Source organism: Idiotropiscis lumnitzeri, chromosome 21 (genome assembly GCF_059441095.1).
Source record: "Idiotropiscis lumnitzeri isolate Australia: NSW breed Sydney's pygmy pipehorse chromosome 21, RoL_Ilum_1.0, whole genome shotgun sequence".
Taxonomy (NCBI): domain Eukaryota; kingdom Metazoa; phylum Chordata; class Actinopteri; order Syngnathiformes; family Syngnathidae; genus Idiotropiscis; species Idiotropiscis lumnitzeri.
Genome location: NC_142411.1, coordinates 680,937 through 697,180, shown reverse-complemented (window position 1 = coordinate 697,180; position 16,244 = coordinate 680,937). Strand labels below are relative to the sequence as shown.

At 52.3% G+C, this 16,244-nt stretch overlaps 2 protein-coding genes across 3 annotated transcripts in view; one reads left to right on the top strand and one right to left on the bottom strand.

Annotated features, from left to right (window-relative positions):
- Positions 1-16,244, top strand: part of bub1 (BUB1 mitotic checkpoint serine/threonine kinase) — a 17,562-nt gene extending 1,318 nt beyond the window's left edge. The window contains exons 1-30 of one of the 2 annotated variants that reach the window (XM_088285454.1): positions 5,533-6,009; positions 6,321-6,380; positions 6,472-6,613; positions 7,219-7,415; positions 7,536-7,579; positions 7,659-7,705; positions 8,014-8,060; positions 8,172-8,344; positions 8,419-8,498; positions 8,804-8,861; positions 8,950-9,075; positions 9,246-9,347; positions 9,611-9,677; positions 9,862-9,937; positions 10,007-10,163; positions 10,966-11,032; positions 11,488-11,945; positions 12,061-12,177; positions 12,422-12,523; positions 12,731-12,803; positions 12,989-13,064; positions 13,134-13,290; positions 13,454-13,520; positions 13,649-14,148; positions 14,231-14,331; positions 14,398-14,559; positions 14,812-14,969; positions 15,033-15,210; positions 15,608-15,714; positions 15,934-16,244. In XM_088285454.1, the coding sequence (XP_088141580.1) occupies positions 5,987-6,009; positions 6,321-6,380; positions 6,472-6,613; positions 7,219-7,415; positions 7,536-7,579; positions 7,659-7,705; positions 8,014-8,060; positions 8,172-8,344; positions 8,419-8,498; positions 8,804-8,861; positions 8,950-9,075; positions 9,246-9,347; positions 9,611-9,677; positions 9,862-9,937; positions 10,007-10,163; positions 10,966-11,032; positions 11,488-11,945; positions 12,061-12,177; positions 12,422-12,523; positions 12,731-12,803; positions 12,989-13,064; positions 13,134-13,290; positions 13,454-13,520; positions 13,649-14,148; positions 14,231-14,331; positions 14,398-14,559; positions 14,812-14,969; positions 15,033-15,210; positions 15,608-15,714; positions 15,934-16,132 (3,921 nt within the window). In that variant the 5' untranslated portion in view covers positions 5,533-5,986 and the 3' untranslated portion in view covers positions 16,133-16,244. Of the gene's footprint in view, positions 1-5,532; positions 6,010-6,320; positions 6,381-6,471; positions 6,614-7,218; positions 7,416-7,535; positions 7,580-7,658; positions 7,706-8,013; positions 8,061-8,171; positions 8,345-8,418; positions 8,499-8,803; positions 8,862-8,949; positions 9,076-9,245; positions 9,348-9,610; positions 9,678-9,861; positions 9,938-10,006; positions 10,164-10,965; positions 11,033-11,487; positions 11,946-12,060; positions 12,178-12,421; positions 12,524-12,730; positions 12,804-12,988; positions 13,065-13,133; positions 13,291-13,453; positions 13,521-13,648; positions 14,149-14,230; positions 14,332-14,397; positions 14,560-14,811; positions 14,970-15,032; positions 15,211-15,607; positions 15,715-15,933 lie in introns of those variants that run through there. The other variant, XM_088285453.1, reaches the window with a different exon arrangement.
- On the bottom strand, positions 290-5,473 carry LOC148316246 (heterogeneous nuclear ribonucleoprotein Q-like). The gene is made up of 10 exons (XM_088285475.1): positions 5,300-5,473; positions 4,297-4,455; positions 4,094-4,212; positions 3,805-4,026; positions 3,557-3,733; positions 2,830-2,965; positions 2,551-2,756; positions 2,332-2,481; positions 2,142-2,263; positions 290-1,322 (listed from the first exon to the last, which is right to left on the bottom strand). Exons 2-10 carry the CDS (start codon positions 4,442-4,444, stop codon positions 701-703), a joined length of 1,902 nt encoding a protein of 633 aa, XP_088141601.1. The 5' UTR covers positions 4,445-4,455; positions 5,300-5,473; the 3' UTR covers positions 290-700.

Sequence of the window (16,244 nt, the reverse complement as noted above, 5' to 3'; positions counted from 1 at the left end):
TTACCACGGCATCCAGCGGCGGTGCTGTCGTCACGGCGACGCATCAGCCCAGACGCCTTCCCCCTGCTAGTCGCGACAAGAGGATGCAATTAGACAAGGAAAGGGCAAACACGCATGCAACATTGTAGCGGCGGCTGCATCGGATTGGACGAGACATGACGATGAGCACCTGCGGGTGATTTGGTTGGACTGCATGCAAGGTGACACCACTGGCAAACCTTTGACGGATGGCCGGCGGGCAATTTGAACAAAGAATTTGGTTCAATTGGAGGAATTGGCAACACAACGGTTGGTTTTGTGCATGTGTGTATGCACGTTTATTAAAGCAGACAAACAGCAAAGAATACAAGCCAAAAGTTAGGACCGCGACGGCAGACCTTTTTTTTTGTTTTGTTTTTTTTTTCCCCCAATAACAAGACACGCAATATTTAGTGACAGTACAAATTGTATTTTCATTTTCAGTAAAACATGGCAAGCAGAGGGTGTAAAATCAGACAAACGCTAGAAGCTAAATAAACAGCTAAAACGAAGCATAAAAAAAAAAGGAAGAGAGAGGAATTAAAAGCAACACCGAGTGCAACTACTGTGGACTATTAAAATATGTACAAAAAGATCTCTTGCCAGATGTCACCAATTTGGAGCCAATGGGATCAAGTCTCTAAGGATGAGAAGAAAGCCAAAGAAAAAGCCGAGCGGTGGTCTACTTCCACTGCTGCCCGTAAGAATCCTGATAAAATTCCTGGTTGTCAGATTTGTAGCCGGAATAGCTAGCGTGGTCGCCGCCTTGAAGCGGTTGCTGAGCAATGGGCTGGGAGCCCCAGTTGTGATTATTGGTCTGGCGCCGCTTGGAATCGGGTTGGTTGTACCCGTCGGCTTTGCGCTTCGCTCCTCCTACATTTGCACCGCGGACACCCCGCGCACCACGTACCCCTCCTCGCCCTCGCGGCTGCACGGAACCTCTGGCGCCGCGCCCTCCGCGGACCGGTCCGGGTCCTAGCCCGCCGCCGCCGTGTTGAGAGAAGCCGCCTCGGCCTCGGGGTGGGCCGGCTTCGCCGCCGCGCCCTCGGCCCGGGGAGGCGCCTCTACTGCTGCCACCACGGCCCCGGGCGGGGACCTGAAACTCCTCGTAGCTGTAGTAGGGGTCATCGTAGCCGCCACGGTAGTTGTGGTAGTCGTAGCCATAGTAGTCGTAGTAGTCCTCGTAGCCGTAGTAGTCGGGCGTGTACAAGTAGCTTCCGACGCCTCGTCTGCCGCCTCGGCCCCTCCCTCTACCGGGAGGCGGGATGTGTTGTGGCGGGGAGTAATAGTAATAGTCGTCATACCTGAGGACAGACAAGGCCCATCAAAAAAAAAAAACAATCATGATAACATTTGGACCGTCCCTCAGCTCAGAGAACAGCTTAAAATGTTTTCAGCTTTCTTTTTGTTGCTCTGCTTTGAATCACTTACTCGTGATCAATTCACTACATGGCAAAGATGGGTTCGAGTCGCAACTTTTGTTTCAAGTAACGTGTGACTTGAGAGTCGCATCTATGAAATCATGTCAAGCTAACGTTAGCCAACTACTGTCATTGTTGCAGAGCCGTCGAACGGATTGACAGCTATTGGACGGCCACACTCAGTCTTGAAATGATCAACAAAGTTCCACGTTGTAGCAGCTGGCTGTCAAGTCAATCAGGTCAGCTCTCAAGTCAGTTATTTGGTTGAGCGGGTTGTCCGGTGACCGAAAGGGTTTGAAACCCGGCTGTCAAAGTGTCCTTGGGAAAGACACCAAGCCCTAAATTTCCTCCAAGTCGACATCGTAAGGAGAAACTGTTCTAAATGGCCTTCCCAGTCAGTCACGTCTCAAGACTTTGTATTTTTTTCTTTCTTGATTAAGTCATCAAAACGGGGACGAGAGTCGACTTGAGCCCCGGTTTCTGTCTACTGGAGTTCCTAACAGAGCCATGGACATTTGGAGATTCAGGACATTGTGTTGCTTTGCCCTGCCCTGAAGCTCCTCTTTCCAAAGTTTACAGAAAATCGAGTTTATCGTCGAGACCTCTGCAAGCTGTAAATCAAGTCACGCGCCCGTGCGGTTGAAACGCCGCCTGTTCATGAAGGCCGAGGGACATGCATGCTTAAGTTGCGATTGCGCTTACATTTGTGTCTTGGCTGCTTGTCGCTGAGCTTTGCGTTCCTTCCTTTTCTGATCCGGCGGCTTGGCAAACACAATTTCTACTGGCTCTCCTTCAAGCTCCTTGCCATTCATCTCGGCCAGCGCCTGAACACGGCACACATATGTAGAAAACTTGCAACGCAATTGCAGACAGGCACCGGCGACACCCGTACCTTGACGGCGCCATCACGCTCTTCAAAGTGAACAAATGCATAATCTTTGAGCTTCTTCACTCGATCCACTTTTCCAAACTGACTGAAACACGTCTCGAGGATCTCTTCGGTGACGCTATTCGCCAGATTGCGCACAAACAACACTTTGACCTGCAACGAGACGGCCGCCGTCAGACCGCCGCAATATAACCAACGAAGACTAAGCATCCGGGCCAGTACCTTCGCCATGACTTCAGGGTCCGGGTCCTCGATGGGGTCGGCCCATTCCACCGTCACAATGTTGTTCCAAACCTTCACCTTTCCGCTCATCAGGCGGCGGCGCGCCTGAGCGGCCGTTTTGTGGTCTTCGTACTCCAAGAAGCAGAAACCTCGGTTCTTCTTCTTGTCGTCGGGCTGATGGTACAAGATGACGTCGCTGAGGCCCTCTGGAGGAACAGCGACGAGAATGCGTGCGATTAGGAAAACGAGACGCAGACCGACGCACGGCGGGCGACTGACCTGTGACCTTGGAGAACTCTTCCTCGATCTGCTCCTTGGTTTTGTTTTTGGGGATGGAACCCACGAAAAGACGGTTGTTGGCCACCGATATGCACACGCCAATGTGCTTGCCTGGTCGGATCTCGCAATTGTTGCACTGCAGAAGACGTGGAGACATCAAATTAACACCTGCCGCCCTTGGACGTGCATCGGATAAAAGTTCAGATTTTCAAAGAGGCTGTCCCGACATTCTTGTAGTCGCATCTTCCAGCACAATCGGTGGCCTGCCGAAAGCTTCCACAGCATAGTTGCAGACGAGGCTACAAAACAGTTTTCAGTGTCTGCAGTCATCGAGTGGAAATCATGACCAAGAGCTGTACGTCTTTCCAAAATTGACGAAGAGACAAGAAAAATTGTTAGGGAGTCTGCAACTCTGAAGGAGCTGCGAGAATTTCTGGCAAGTACGTGACAACAATCTCCCATTTTTCTATGAATGCGGCCGTAGGGTGGGCTGGCAAGACAGAAGCCTCAGAAAAAAAGAACGTTAGTGTGACGTATCGAGTACCACATTGAGAACGGTATGGGTGCATCTCTAGATGAAACTAATTTTTGGGCCCAAAATACACTTTGGACTTGGGACCGGAGGCCTGAGTTAAGGGGGGGGATTACGAACCCTTCACTCTGACTGCGTTCCTGTTGCAGGCGTTCCCTGCAAAATCCAAACGGCGCTTTGCTGTAGTTCACTCACCAGCTTGACGGCCTCCTGTGCGGCTTCCTTGGTGCAGAAGGTGACAAAGGCGTAGCCTCTGTTCAGGCCGCTCAGAGGATCCATCATGAGTCGAAGATCCCAAATAGGCCCCGCCTTCTCAAAACGAGGAACCAACTCATCTTCAAACAAGTCGCGGGGGATCTTGCCCACAAATATCTGCAACAACAAGAAATGCGTCCATCCAACACTGAAGACGGCAGACTTCCTGTTAGAAATGTGCGATGTACCTCGGTTCCCACGGTGGGTTGAACCCCCACGTAAACAGACTCGGGCGGGGGGCCGCCATACTTCCTCTGGCCCGTTGTCACATCGAGAGTGTAGTTGGTTCTGTCCAAGAGTTCTTTGATTTTGGCCTCATCGGGTCCTTTAGTAGCATCAGTGACCATGGCCCCTTGTTTCTCGCGCTGCCTGTATGTCTTCATCACTCCGCACAGGTAGGCACTTTTGTTCTGGGCACAGAAACACATTTGGAGGTGTTGCCGGCAACATCCAAATTGTCCCACTCCAAAGGCATACCTGAACATGGGACAGGTCGCTCTCTTTGAACTGGAGCAGAACCTGCAGAGCTCCCTCCTCGTTGAACTCCTTAAGAGCCTCGATGGCTCGTTCGTCCAGGTCACTGTGCGCCACCAGACCTGGAGGAGGACAGCGCATACATGACGACAATGACGACATCTGACTTGGAGGGGGCTCGTGATTACGCGGGTCTGAATGGTCACCTGCAACGTAGAGCTCGTCGAGCTTCTCGGCCACTTTCTGAGGCAAGTCCGCTTCTAGTAAGGCCTGGAAGTGTTCCGAGCGCGAGACTGCTGCCGTCGTGTCCATTGGTTCCTCCGTCCCGTTCCCGTTGACGTGATCAGTAGCCATGTCCCGGTTATCTGCAACATTATCGTTCCCTTAGCGGCTAGGCATTGATACATTGATTAGAGGAAACTGTTCATTTTTATGTTGGTATTAAGGAAAAAGCTGAAATCAGATAAAATGGCAACCAGGAGGTAACCGGTTCGGGGGCAATTGTCATACTGGCCATTTCTTGCGTTTCAGACTTCGAGATTTACATCAATACTACATTAAACGTGCAAAAAAATGTTTCATCTGAATTTGTGAAACCAGGGAGCGATCCTGTTCGAGATGAAATAAGCTTGCATGTCTGCAAAATGTGGAAATCAAATGGTGTATCGCAATCGAACTCCACATTTCAGCACAAGGATACAACTTAAGCAAATTCAGTCGGAAACTATTTTGAACGTGTAATAGCTGTGGATTTGTCTAACGCGGAATATGACCGACATCGGTTTCCTACCGATCGCATTTTTTCCCCTTAAACATCGTAATCATCTTTAAAAGGTGCATTTGATCATGCTGGTCTCATGTCAATCAACTGAACTTTGAAGTCTTCTCACACATTCCCATTGGAGGTACACCACGCCTCTGCTAGCTCACATTCTTTTTAGCTGCACAACGCTCTTAAATGTTGGTCACAAAGACTTTAAGAGCGCTCGGCAGGAATTCAAACACATGCCCGATGGTCACCGACACCAAAATCCTTTGCTATTTGAGCATTTAGTAATCAGATCGGGAGAGCAGCCGAGTGGGCCTCGCACGTCTACAAAATGCCGGTTAGCAACGCACGACACATGCTAAAACGTATCCGATGTCGGTGTGCATCAAAGCGCCTTCGCGCGCGCAACGGGCCGAAATTGAACACTTGTCGGGACCAACCAGAAGCGTGTGACACGATGAGGATCCGCCGGTAGGAGCGCGCTTGAGGAAAAGTCGAAAGAAATTGTCAAGAAGTTTGTTCGATGCCGACGTACAGCTTCTTTCTTCACTTCGGACCCCCCCCAAATAATAAAAAAAATGGCGCCGCCGCAGGCCTCCGCGCACGGGGTCTGCGCAAGTGTCTTGCACGGGCTGCTGCTCGCTAGTCGCGCCACTTCCGCTTCTCAACAAAATACTGCGACGTTAATCGTCACACGCTCATCTATTACCCATGTATTACACGTTTATTACTTGTTCATACGCCAAGTCTTCTTGCTCGTTTGTTTTTAGAGTGATTTAGTAACCCAGTTGGTGGCGGCAATGCACATTGTTTGCCAACCGTCAAACTATTTGGAATCTGCCATCTTTGTTATCCAGAAGCGACTCGAACGCTTTTAGGTAGGTGGTGGAAACGGGGCACAATCCGAGTAGGATTGTCCTTTTCCCCATCTTCCTCAAAGGCGGCATAAAGCTGCGTCACCAGATCATCGCCTTGCCATTGGGTAGGCGGGGAATTCGAATTTAAAACCAGAAGTCGTTAGCGAGCGAGCGTTTGATCGACGACCAACTTCAGAAGACATAATTAGGAAATAGTCATTAGTTTGAAGTAGTTTATGTTTATTCGTTTATTATACCCCACATGAAGAAATGGATGTGGCCTCTCGTTTAAAGTAAGTCATGTGATCTGCCCACGGGACGCACAGCACACGAAAACGACTATCAAGTTCTGGTCCGATGTATTTCCCGGGTTAAAACGCAATATTGCAATATTGTGCCCCCCCCCCTCTTGTCATGAGATTATCTTTTTTTTTATACTCAATGCAGTAATTTTTTATCCAATATTGTGGGGTTTTGTATCTTGTCATCCTCCCCACAACATCGTGGTGATTTTCCAATCGTTCATCTCGTGTTGATATTGTACTGTCCATACATTGACGTTCTGCCGTATGAATAAGTGACATGTGAAAACGTCCTTGGACAGGGTGTTTGAAAGCCGTTTCAGCTCGTACTCTGGAGACGACCCCCTGGATGTGTGGCTCAAGTGAGTGTCGGCGCTTCTCATTTTGTGCCAGATCCACCTTCAAAACAAACATCACAACACTCATTTTTCTTCCTGCGTGTGCATTTGGCAGGTTTGTGGACTACTTGGACCAAAGTCTACCTGCAGGTGGCAGCGGTGAAATGTCGGTGGTGCTCGACAGACTGGTGCAGAACTTTCTCAGTGTGGAGCGATATGCCGACGATGTCCGCTTTGTCAACATGTGCATCAGATGTGTATGTACAACTGTTCACTTACTGTGGTGTGTGTGTGTGTGTGTGCGCGCGTGCGTACACTTGCCGTACAGGGATGCACCACAACAGTTTAACCGCGTCTAAACGTCGCCTAATCTGACTAAATTGCGATCAATAGTCACAGAAATTCCTGTTGCCATATCTCCTTTTGTTCACTTCAACCTCTGAAAATATTAGAATGATCGCCCACGTATTACGGATTTTAGGAAGTTGTCCTCATCATAGAGGAGCTCCAGAAATCAACGACACCACTGACATTGGCAGCGGAAAATTCCCAGAGCATGCGAGTCCATGGAATAAAATGGAACACGCAGGTGGTTCCCTTCTGTGCCTGTGCCAATTTGGCAACGCATGAATTGTGACTGCAGCAGCCCCACTTGAGCAGGAGGTGGGGGCGAGAAGTGGCAGTAAAACAGGCAAAACCTCCACACGTCAGGGAGACGAGCAGAGCGAGAGTGTCGCAATAAGTTGTAAATCAAGATGAAAACTTTTGTGGCGAGGTTGGCTGGCGCTGTCGTGTCCGCAGGTAGGCCACGCCCCCGCCCGAGTACTGGATCTCAGCAAGAAAATGCTCTCTTTGTTTGCAGGCCACTTACTACTCGGAACCCCTCGGCCTGTTCGGTCACATCTTCAGTAAAGGCGTTGGCACCAGGACGGCGGCGCTTTATGTGGCCTGGGCGCAACGCTGTGAGCACGAAGCAATGACGGCGCAAGCAGATGCCGTTTACCGCAAAGCTCTGGAGAACCGAGCCCGGCCCGCCGAAAGCCTCATGAACGAGTACAAGTGAGTCTTGTGCTTGTTCAGTCACTTGCTACGTTTGCGCGGACACGTCAACACGTTTTCCTGGAAGTGAGAACGAGCACTTTTTGTTTAAAGACTAAAAATTGTGTGCGTGATCCTCAGGCAATTTCAGGCCCGAAGTCGAAGCCAGGAATCGGCGTCAGGAGGTGAGTGGCCCGAGGCGGCTTTATTGCATTTCCGAGGTCGTCATCTGCCGCTAACGTATTGCCGCTGGATGTGATGCAGGAGTTGCCGTGCCGTCGCCAGATGCCGTGAGCGCTGCTGCCGCGCAGGTGCCCGTCTCCTTTTATGATTGAGAACGAATAACTCAAGCACTTAAATTTCGTCATGACCATTCAAGTGGTCAAGAGCACACGCGGCCGTCGGTGCGCTTTTGGTCGCCGTACAGAACAAACAGCCGCAAAACAAAACAACACAACACGTCCGTACATGACGGTCACACCTGAGCTCTCAACGGGCCGCCACTCACCTGAGCGCTGCGTTCACTCCATCAAAGCTCTCTTGGCGTGGGATCATGGATTTGGACAAAAAAAAAATCATAGCTACAGCACGAACTAAACCTTCTTCTGCTCCTCCTCAGGCTGCAGCCGACTTCCGAGCCAGTAGCGGTGCCTTTCATGTCCGCGCGTAAGTCGCAACAAACAACACAGATGGACATATCTTTTTAGCTCATGAACTGTAATTCCCCAAAATAATGTTCAACTATTATTTCTTATGAACGTCACCTTTGCCCTCCAGAGTTTGGAGCAGCTCCGGCCGTGAGCCAGAGCGCGGCCAGCGGCTGTTCATGTCCATGTACTCCAAAGACGCGCTGGCGTCGGAAGGATCCGAGCTTTGCTTCGAGGAAGCGCGAGCGCGGCTGTACTTGCAGAAGCGGCGGCTGAAGCGGGAGGCAGAGGAGCAGCTGAGACGTGAGTGCGCCGCCGCACCCTTGTTGGCGTCCGTGGCGCCAAGTTTGACCCGTTTCCCGTTGTTGCGCTTGAAGTGGAGCGTTTGCTGCGGGAGGACGAAGTCGCCATCGCCAGGCTGCGGCGCCAACTCCACGACATGGGCTGGACGCTGACGGTGAGCCGGCGCTGTGGCACGATGCAGCGCGACGTCGTGTGACGTGATGTCGTGGCCACGGCGAGGAGGAGGAGGAGGAACGGGAACGACCGCCTTCCTCTTTCTTTTTCCTCTGCTCGCTTCATAATCGTCTATTGATAAACAATCCGTCATATTTGTCACGTGACTTTGTGCGTTATTTTCCATTGAACAACATGATGACGTCCCAGTTGATGTGCGCTCTCTCTCCACGTCTCTTTGATCTGACGTGTGCGGGCTGCCAGGTGGGCCGCCGTGTGACTTCAACTCTGCTTTTGCTTCCTCAGAACCGACCCGCCTGCAAGGCAGGCTGGAGTGGACCACCGGCCCACGACAACCTCAATGGTGACTTACGTGTGCTCAAAAAGTCGCCTTCATCCTGCTGAGACAGAGTCCAAGCCCACTCATGTGCGTCCGTCCATTTTTTTGTCAGCATCGCAGGGATGCACACTCGACGTTTCCCACGCCACGCCCACCAACTCGCTGAGCTGCCTTCACGCCGCTGCCCCTCCGTCTTGTGTGCTGCTGTCGCCCACCATCAACACACGCGAGGCCCTGGGTGAGCGCCTCTTTTTTGCCAAGCAAACCCAACAAGACACACGGACTGGCGCCTTGACACATATACATCTATGATGCATTGCGACTGCGCCGGACTCAATTTCAATATGTTTGCTTGTGCGCGTATGTATGCCTGTGTTGGCGTCAACAAATGGCGCTTGGGTGTTGCAGATGTGATCAATGGAATGTTCACGGGCCCCACGCTGACCGAGGAGCCGTCACGTGACACGTCAGCGTTGGTCGCCAGCGGGAAGCCGTCGGATGATCAAAACGGTAAGCGCCTCCATCAGATAACATCACTTGGAGTAAAAGGAAAAGAAGACTTCTTTCTAAATGGATTTGTTCTTTTCATTTCTCTTGCCTTCACACATTTTGCAATCACTTTTGTCGAATCTTTACGTCACGCACCTCGTATGAGCCTTGAAAGGACATGATGCCATGGTTTGAGGACTACTTGAAATTCTGACTTCGAAAGCCGTCAAAAAACAACAACTGCGGTGGGGCACTTCCCAACTTTTGTCTTTCTTGCCTCGCAGGCGCCGCCCTGCTGGGCACGTCCGCCACCGCCGCGGAGCCCTTCACCATCTACCAGGATGACGTCAGGTCAGTCGGCAGATGATTGTTGACACTTGACAAAATGTTTTGGGTCGTGATGGTTTTTCGCCTCCTGTCTTGTGGGCCAAACAAAAAAGTGAACATTTTGTGTTATGTTCTGATACATTCTGGTTCTATTCTGCTGGTTTGAAATGTCGTAAGCAAAAAAATTGTTGTGTTTGTGGATGCGCAGTGCCGCCGCTTCCCGCACGCTGAGCAGGAGCAAAGCAACGCGAGGCCGAGGCTTGTCTGAGAATCTTCCGCCCGCCGTGAGTTGGTTACCTTGCAGGTACGGGGGCGTGTCTTGCCGTCCCACTGACATGTTTGATGGCCACCAGGGAGCAAACGTGGCGGCGGCGGCGGATGAGATGAGCGTGTGGAGCGAGGGCTGGCTGGCGGCGTGTCCCAACAGCACGGCCGACTTTGCGCTGGCGGCGCGCTGCGTGTCCACGCCTTTCGTGCACAAAATGGCCGGCGACGCTTCCCAAGGCGCAGGTAACGTCCTCTTTCCGTTCTTTTTTTTTTTTTTTTTTTTCTTTCTTCCCCGCAGCAAGTTTAACTCGCTACATGAACGCAGTCGCTCCTCAATCCCTACGAAGCGATTTTGAAGGGAAAGTTCATATTTTTGTTGCAATGAATTTGAAAAGGGCGGCACGGTGACCGACTGGTTAGCACGATGGCCTCACAGTGAGAGACGGCATCGGGCGTGGGTTCGATCCGGCCATCCTGTGTGGAGTTTGCATGTTTTCCCCGTGCTTGCGTGGGTTTCCTCCGGGTACTCCGGTTTCCTCCCACATTCCAAAAACATGCATGGCAGGCCGATTGAACACTCGAAATTGCCCCCAGGTATGAGTGTGAGCGCGGATGGTTGTTCGTCTTTGTGTGCCCTGCAATTGGCTGGCAACCAGTTCAGGGTGTCCCCCGCTTACTGCCCGAAGATAGCTGGGATTGGCTCCAGCACCCCCCGTGTCCCTAGTGAGGAGAAGCGGTACAGACGATGGATGGATGGATGGGATGAATTTGAAAAGACGGCGAATTAACATGCACATTTAGTGACGAAGATGATTAAAAATTGAAACACTTTACCAGGCGCTGGCATATTTGTGGCGCACATGAGGAGAGAATCCGTCTCAAGACGTCACGTAGATGACGGAAGCACAATTAGTCTGGAGCACGGCCGCACAAATGCGTTTATGACGAAAGGTCGCAAGCGGCACGAGCAACTCGAAAACAATTTCCCTCGAAACGTCACTCGAGTGTCCGATTGTGACGTGCTGTCGGTGTTGTGTGTTGCCAGCGGATGTGACGTGCGCTGGAAGAGAAGCGGACGAAAACACGTTCATCAGGCGCTCGCACAAGCTCAGGTGAAAGGTTCAACTTGCTTTGTCGTCTTGTGCACAAATGAATCCATAATCCAGTCTGGACTGGTGGTCCCAACTGGTTTCATTATTTTTATTAAAGATTAATTCCACCTTCAGTTTTCCTGTGGCTCATTTGGTTAGCTTTAAATGATTCTTTTGTTATTCATCAAATGTTATCTCGTGAAAAATATTAGTTGAGAACTAACAGGGAAAAAGAGTTTTGAGACAATTGAGGAGCTTTTGAGGAGAGACGCCGCATCTTGCGTTCATTGACACAAACGAGCTATTTTGCAAATTTGAAAAGTGCGGTCCTCGCTGAACAATGTTGTTCATTTCTTTGCATTTGGACACGACACTCAACGCTTTAGTGTTCCCGGCCTGGCCCGGCTTGCAAATTTGAGTTCATGCGTGTGCCTTCGGAGTACTTACTGACATTTTGCACTCCTCCTCCGATTCAGTCCCATTATTGAGCAGAGTCCGCCCGATGAGAAGTCGTCTGCCAGTCAGCCGGCACCCTCGTTCGCAGCGCACACCGGCACCATCATGGGGGAGGGTCTCGTCGCCGCTCAGCCGAGCGCCTCGTCCGCCACCCTGATGCACGCCCCGCCACCGATGGCCGCAATCTCCTTCGGGGATCGCACGACGCCGGGCCCCTCCGCAGCCGTACCGAACTTCACCACTGCGGAGGATTTCCCGTGCCGTTCCCCACACGCGATTGGGAGCATCCAGGCCCCCGTGTGCCCGCCGTGCGCCGACCAACACATGGCGAGCCCCGAAAAAGATGCCGCCGCATTTGAACACGCTCAGCCGCTCTGGAGCGAAGACCTCATCTCGGACTTCCTGTCAACGATGACTCCAACGGCGCCGGTCGACCAACATGTGGCGAGAGAAGCAAAAGTGGAGGAGAACATCTATGGTGAGTTTTACGTCTACTATGAGCTCACTTTGATACTGGCAAGATCCCAAGTACCAGCCCTCGTGTGTGTGTGTGTGTGTGTGTGTGTGTGTGTGTGTGTGTGCTCACACCTCAGCATCACAGGGACGCTCACTCAACGCTTCCCATGTCACTCCCAATAACTGGCCGCACACCACTGCCACGCCGTCGCGTGTGCCACCGTCGCCGACCGTCAACACACGCGAGGCCCTTGGTGAGCGCCTCAAACGCAACAAGGCAACACCCAGTGGCGCCTCGACATACATTTTGATCCCACTTCGTGTGGATGCCAGCCATCAATCCGAGCATTTTGTTGCTTCGACTTGGAGCAAAAATTGGAGTTCTAAGCGTGCTCACAGAAGGCTCAAGGCAACATTGCTTCAACTGAAATAATGATCATCATGTCTCTTGACTTGTAAACATATTAACAATGGCAATCGTGCGTGCGTGTGCTGCAGACGCCATCAATGAAATGTTCCAGGGTCCCACGCTGACTGACAAACCCTCAGGAGACACGTCAGCGTTCGTCACCAGCGGGAAGCCGTCGGACGATGAAAACGGTAAGCACCTGCTGTCGCTATCGGATAACGAAAATGTCGTTATACAGTCGAGCTAAAAGTCATTTGTGATCTTGTTGTGGGGCAACGTGCGCAACTCGAAATTCCCACCTGCATGTGTCATGTACTTCTAAAAAAACGATGGCTTTTACGTGTCGGTATCGCCTTTCAAACTTTTGTCTTCTTTTGCTGCCACGTCTTGCCTCGCAGGCGCCGCCCTGCTGGGCACTTTGGTCATTGCCACCGCTGCGGAGCCCTTCACCATCTACCAGGATGACGTCAGGTAAGTCGGCAGATGATTGTTGACACTTGACAAAATGTTTTGGGTCGTGATGGTTTTTCGCCTCCTGTCTTGTGGGCCAAACAAAAAAGTGAACATTTTGTGTTATGTTCTGATACATTCTGGTTCTATTCTGCTGGTTTGAAATGTCGTAAGCAAAAAAACTTGTTGTGTTTGTGGGTGCGCAGTGCCGCCGCTTCCCGCACGCTGAGCAGGAGCAAAGCAACGCGAGGCCGAGGCTTGTCTGAGAATCTTCCGCCCGCCGTGAGTTGGTTACCTTGCAGGTACGGGGGCGTGTCTTGCCGTCCCACTGACATGTTTGATGGCCACCAGGGAGCAAACGTGGCGGCGGCGGCGGATGAGATGAGCGTGTGGAGCGAGGGCTGGCTGGCGGCGTGTCCCAACAGCACGGCCGACTTTGCGCTGGCGGCGCGCTGCGTGTCCACGCCTTTCGTGCACAAAATGGCCGGCGACACTTCCCAAGGCGCAGGTAACGCGTCTTGCTTTAGTTCCTTTTTTTTTTCCCTCCCCAAGTTTGGCTTGGAGCAAGTTTGAAGCAACTTTCTCAAAATGCTTTTTATAGCGAGTTGAGCAGCCCCTCTCGCACACGTGACTGATTGGCAGCTGACGTGTTCACCGTCTTGTGTTTCCAGAGGACGTGACGTGCGCCGACAGTGAGGCCACCGACGAGCCTTTCCTCAGAAATTTTCTCAAGCTCAGGTGAGAAGCTCCCCCAGTGTTCCACTCGTCACTTCTTGTCCGTTGGCATTGAAAATGTCGAAAATATCTTCTCATCAATAAATCAACTAAGTGTGCCAGTAAAAATGTTGAATTTGTCTTTGGCTCAGTCCGATCGTGGAGCAGAGTCCACCTGACGACAAGCCCGCCGCCGACGGCCCCTGTCCGCCGGCGGCCTCCTCAGCGGCACATGGCGCCGCCATAATGGGTGAGGTGCTAAGTGCCTCGACCGCCACCCCGCTGCCACCCGCACTCCTCTTCAAGGACTGCATGGAACTGGACCCCCCCGCCGGCGCCGGCACGCGGCCTTTTAGCACGTTTCTGGATTTGCAGCGCCATTCTCCACCGGAAGTCTGCACAAACACCTCCAATGTGATCGCCAGCGTCCAGGCGCCTGTGAGTCAGCCCCCCGCGGACCAACACATGGCGAGTCCCGAAAAGGAGCGCGACGGCCACTCCAACGGCGCTCGGCTGCTGTCTGATCCCTGGAGCAGCGAGCTCATCTCTGACTTTCTGTCAAGGATGAGCCCGCCGCTCATGGCGCACCCGCAATGGGTGAGCTGGCAACGCAGCCTCCCTGACATCAGCGCCAAGAAGACCATCGCCATGGGTAACGACCACAACGACAAGTTTGAAGGCCTCGCTTAGCGTCGCTAACACGGAGACGCCCGCTTGACGCTTCTCTGCGGCAGGAAAGGCGTCTCTGCGAGTGGACCGCGTCCTCGGCCAGGGAGCGTTCGCGACCGTTTACCAGGCCACCGACCTCGCCAGCTCCGACAAGATGGTGCTGAAGGTACGATGGGCCGGATGACGTGACGTATGGCTTGGCGTGATGTCACATGTGGCGTGTGTTGAGCAGGTGCAGAAACCGGCCAATCCGTGGGAGTTTTACATCAACACTCGGCTCGACCGCCGCCTGCCACCGTCCGTCCGTCATTTGTTCAGCCGCGTCCGTTCGGCTCACGTCTTCACCGACGGCAGCGTCCTGCTCGGCGAGCTGAACGGCTACGGCACCCTGCTGGTACGTCACCGGCGGCCGCTCTCCGGTTTGCCTTGTGAGCCCGCTCTTCCTTTGCCTCACATTTGGCACCGCGCCAAAGATCGTTTCAAAGTTCAGTGGCTTCGACTTAAGACTTTCTCCGGTTTCGAGTCTCGTTAGTTTTTGGGGAGGGCAGGAATGGAATTTCGAGAGGCAAAGTTGATTTTATAAAGTCAAGTCAACTCACATTCTGCTCCAAATCGAGACGAGACGATTTGCGTGTTTTCTTGTCAGAACGCGGCAAACGTTTACAAAAGCATCGGTGACAAAGTGATGCCTCAGCCGCTCGTCATCTACTTCACCATCTGCATCCTGCGAATGTTGGAGGAATTGCACGCCGCTCGCATTGTCCACGCCGACGTCAAGCCGGACAACTTCATGCTCGGCCAAAGGTACGCGCGCTCGCACGGCTTGGCGGCACTTTTCACCAAACGGCGCCACGCTGCATTGCGCAGGTTCGTGGAGAACGACAACTTTGAGGCCGACAACCCGGACCACGGCCTGGTCCTCATCGACCTGGGCCAAAGCATCGACATGGACCTCTTCCCGCCCGGCACCGCCTTCACCGCCAGCTGCTTGACGTCCGGCTTCCGCTGCACCGAGATGCTCAGCGGGAAACCTTGGAACTATCAGGTCAGACTACGACGCCACTGATGCGGCTCATTGCCGCCAATCGTGTCAGACTCGGCACACAAACTCAACCTCACGTTAACCCCAAATAAAGTTCAGCTGTTCTAGGTAACGTTCTACTTTTTAAAACATTTTTCTCCCGGACGCCTAAAGTTAGTGTGATTGAGTCCGATGAGACCAAATGTCAACTTTGAACTTTTCACAATCTCAACACCGCTGCCTTCCTCGACAATCACAATGTCCCATCCCTGGTGAGCTATCTTTACAGCAGCCCGTGGGCGACTCAAGCGATCGCCACGTTGCCAGATAGAACGGCTGAACTTGATTTGCGGCGGTTGCGCAAGACAGCGCGTGAACTCATTCTGATCGTATGTTGGAATGTTGACGATGCCGGTTGCAGACGGACTTGTTTGGCGCGGCCGGGACGGTCCATGTGCTGTTATTCGGGACGTACATGCAAGTGGTGCAAGAAGACGGCGAGTGGAGAACCTGCGCAAGCTTTCGAAGGTTCGTTTGGCCTGAAAGTGTTCATCTGAAATTTCGCCATTTTGTTCTGAACTTATTTGTGGTTGTTTAGTTTGTTTTGCGTGCATGTGTTAGGAGCCACCGTGGCTTAGTGTTTCAGTCGCAACAAAGTGCACGTACGCCAACAGCCTTTTTTTTTTGGGCCCTGTCCACTCTTTGAACACGCCATCCAAAGTCGCCGTTTCATGTTGTCGTCGTCAGGAAGCCTCACAGCGACATGTGGCTGCACCTGTTCCGCTCGCTGCTCAACGTTCCCGCCGGCCGTCCGACCCTCGCCACCCTCGCCGATCTCCGCCGTCAACTGAGCGCCGTCCTGCAGCGCGACTACCGCCACAAGATGCCGTCGCTCAAAAGCCGCTTGCTGATCCTCCTGCTGGAGAGATGCAGCTCGCGTTCATGACAGAATTTTTGTTAACATGCCTTTTATTTGTACATTATCGGTATATCTTATTTGTGCACCTGTACTTGTCATAAATAAATGGTAGCCATCTTTTTTCCCGCGAAAATTGCAA

Coding starts and splice junctions, on each gene's coding strand:
- LOC148316246 (XM_088285475.1), bottom strand. CDS start 4,444: ATGGCTACTGATCACGTCAACGGGAACGGGACGGAGGAACCAATGGAC. Junction 3,734..3,804: donor AACCCACCGTGGGAACCGAG/GTACATCGCACA, acceptor TTGTTGTTGCAG/ATATTTGTGGGCAAGATCCC. Junction 2,482..2,550: donor ACCCTGAAGTCATGGCGAAG/GTACTGGCCCGG, acceptor GTCTCGTTGCAG/GTCAAAGTGTTGTTTGTGCG.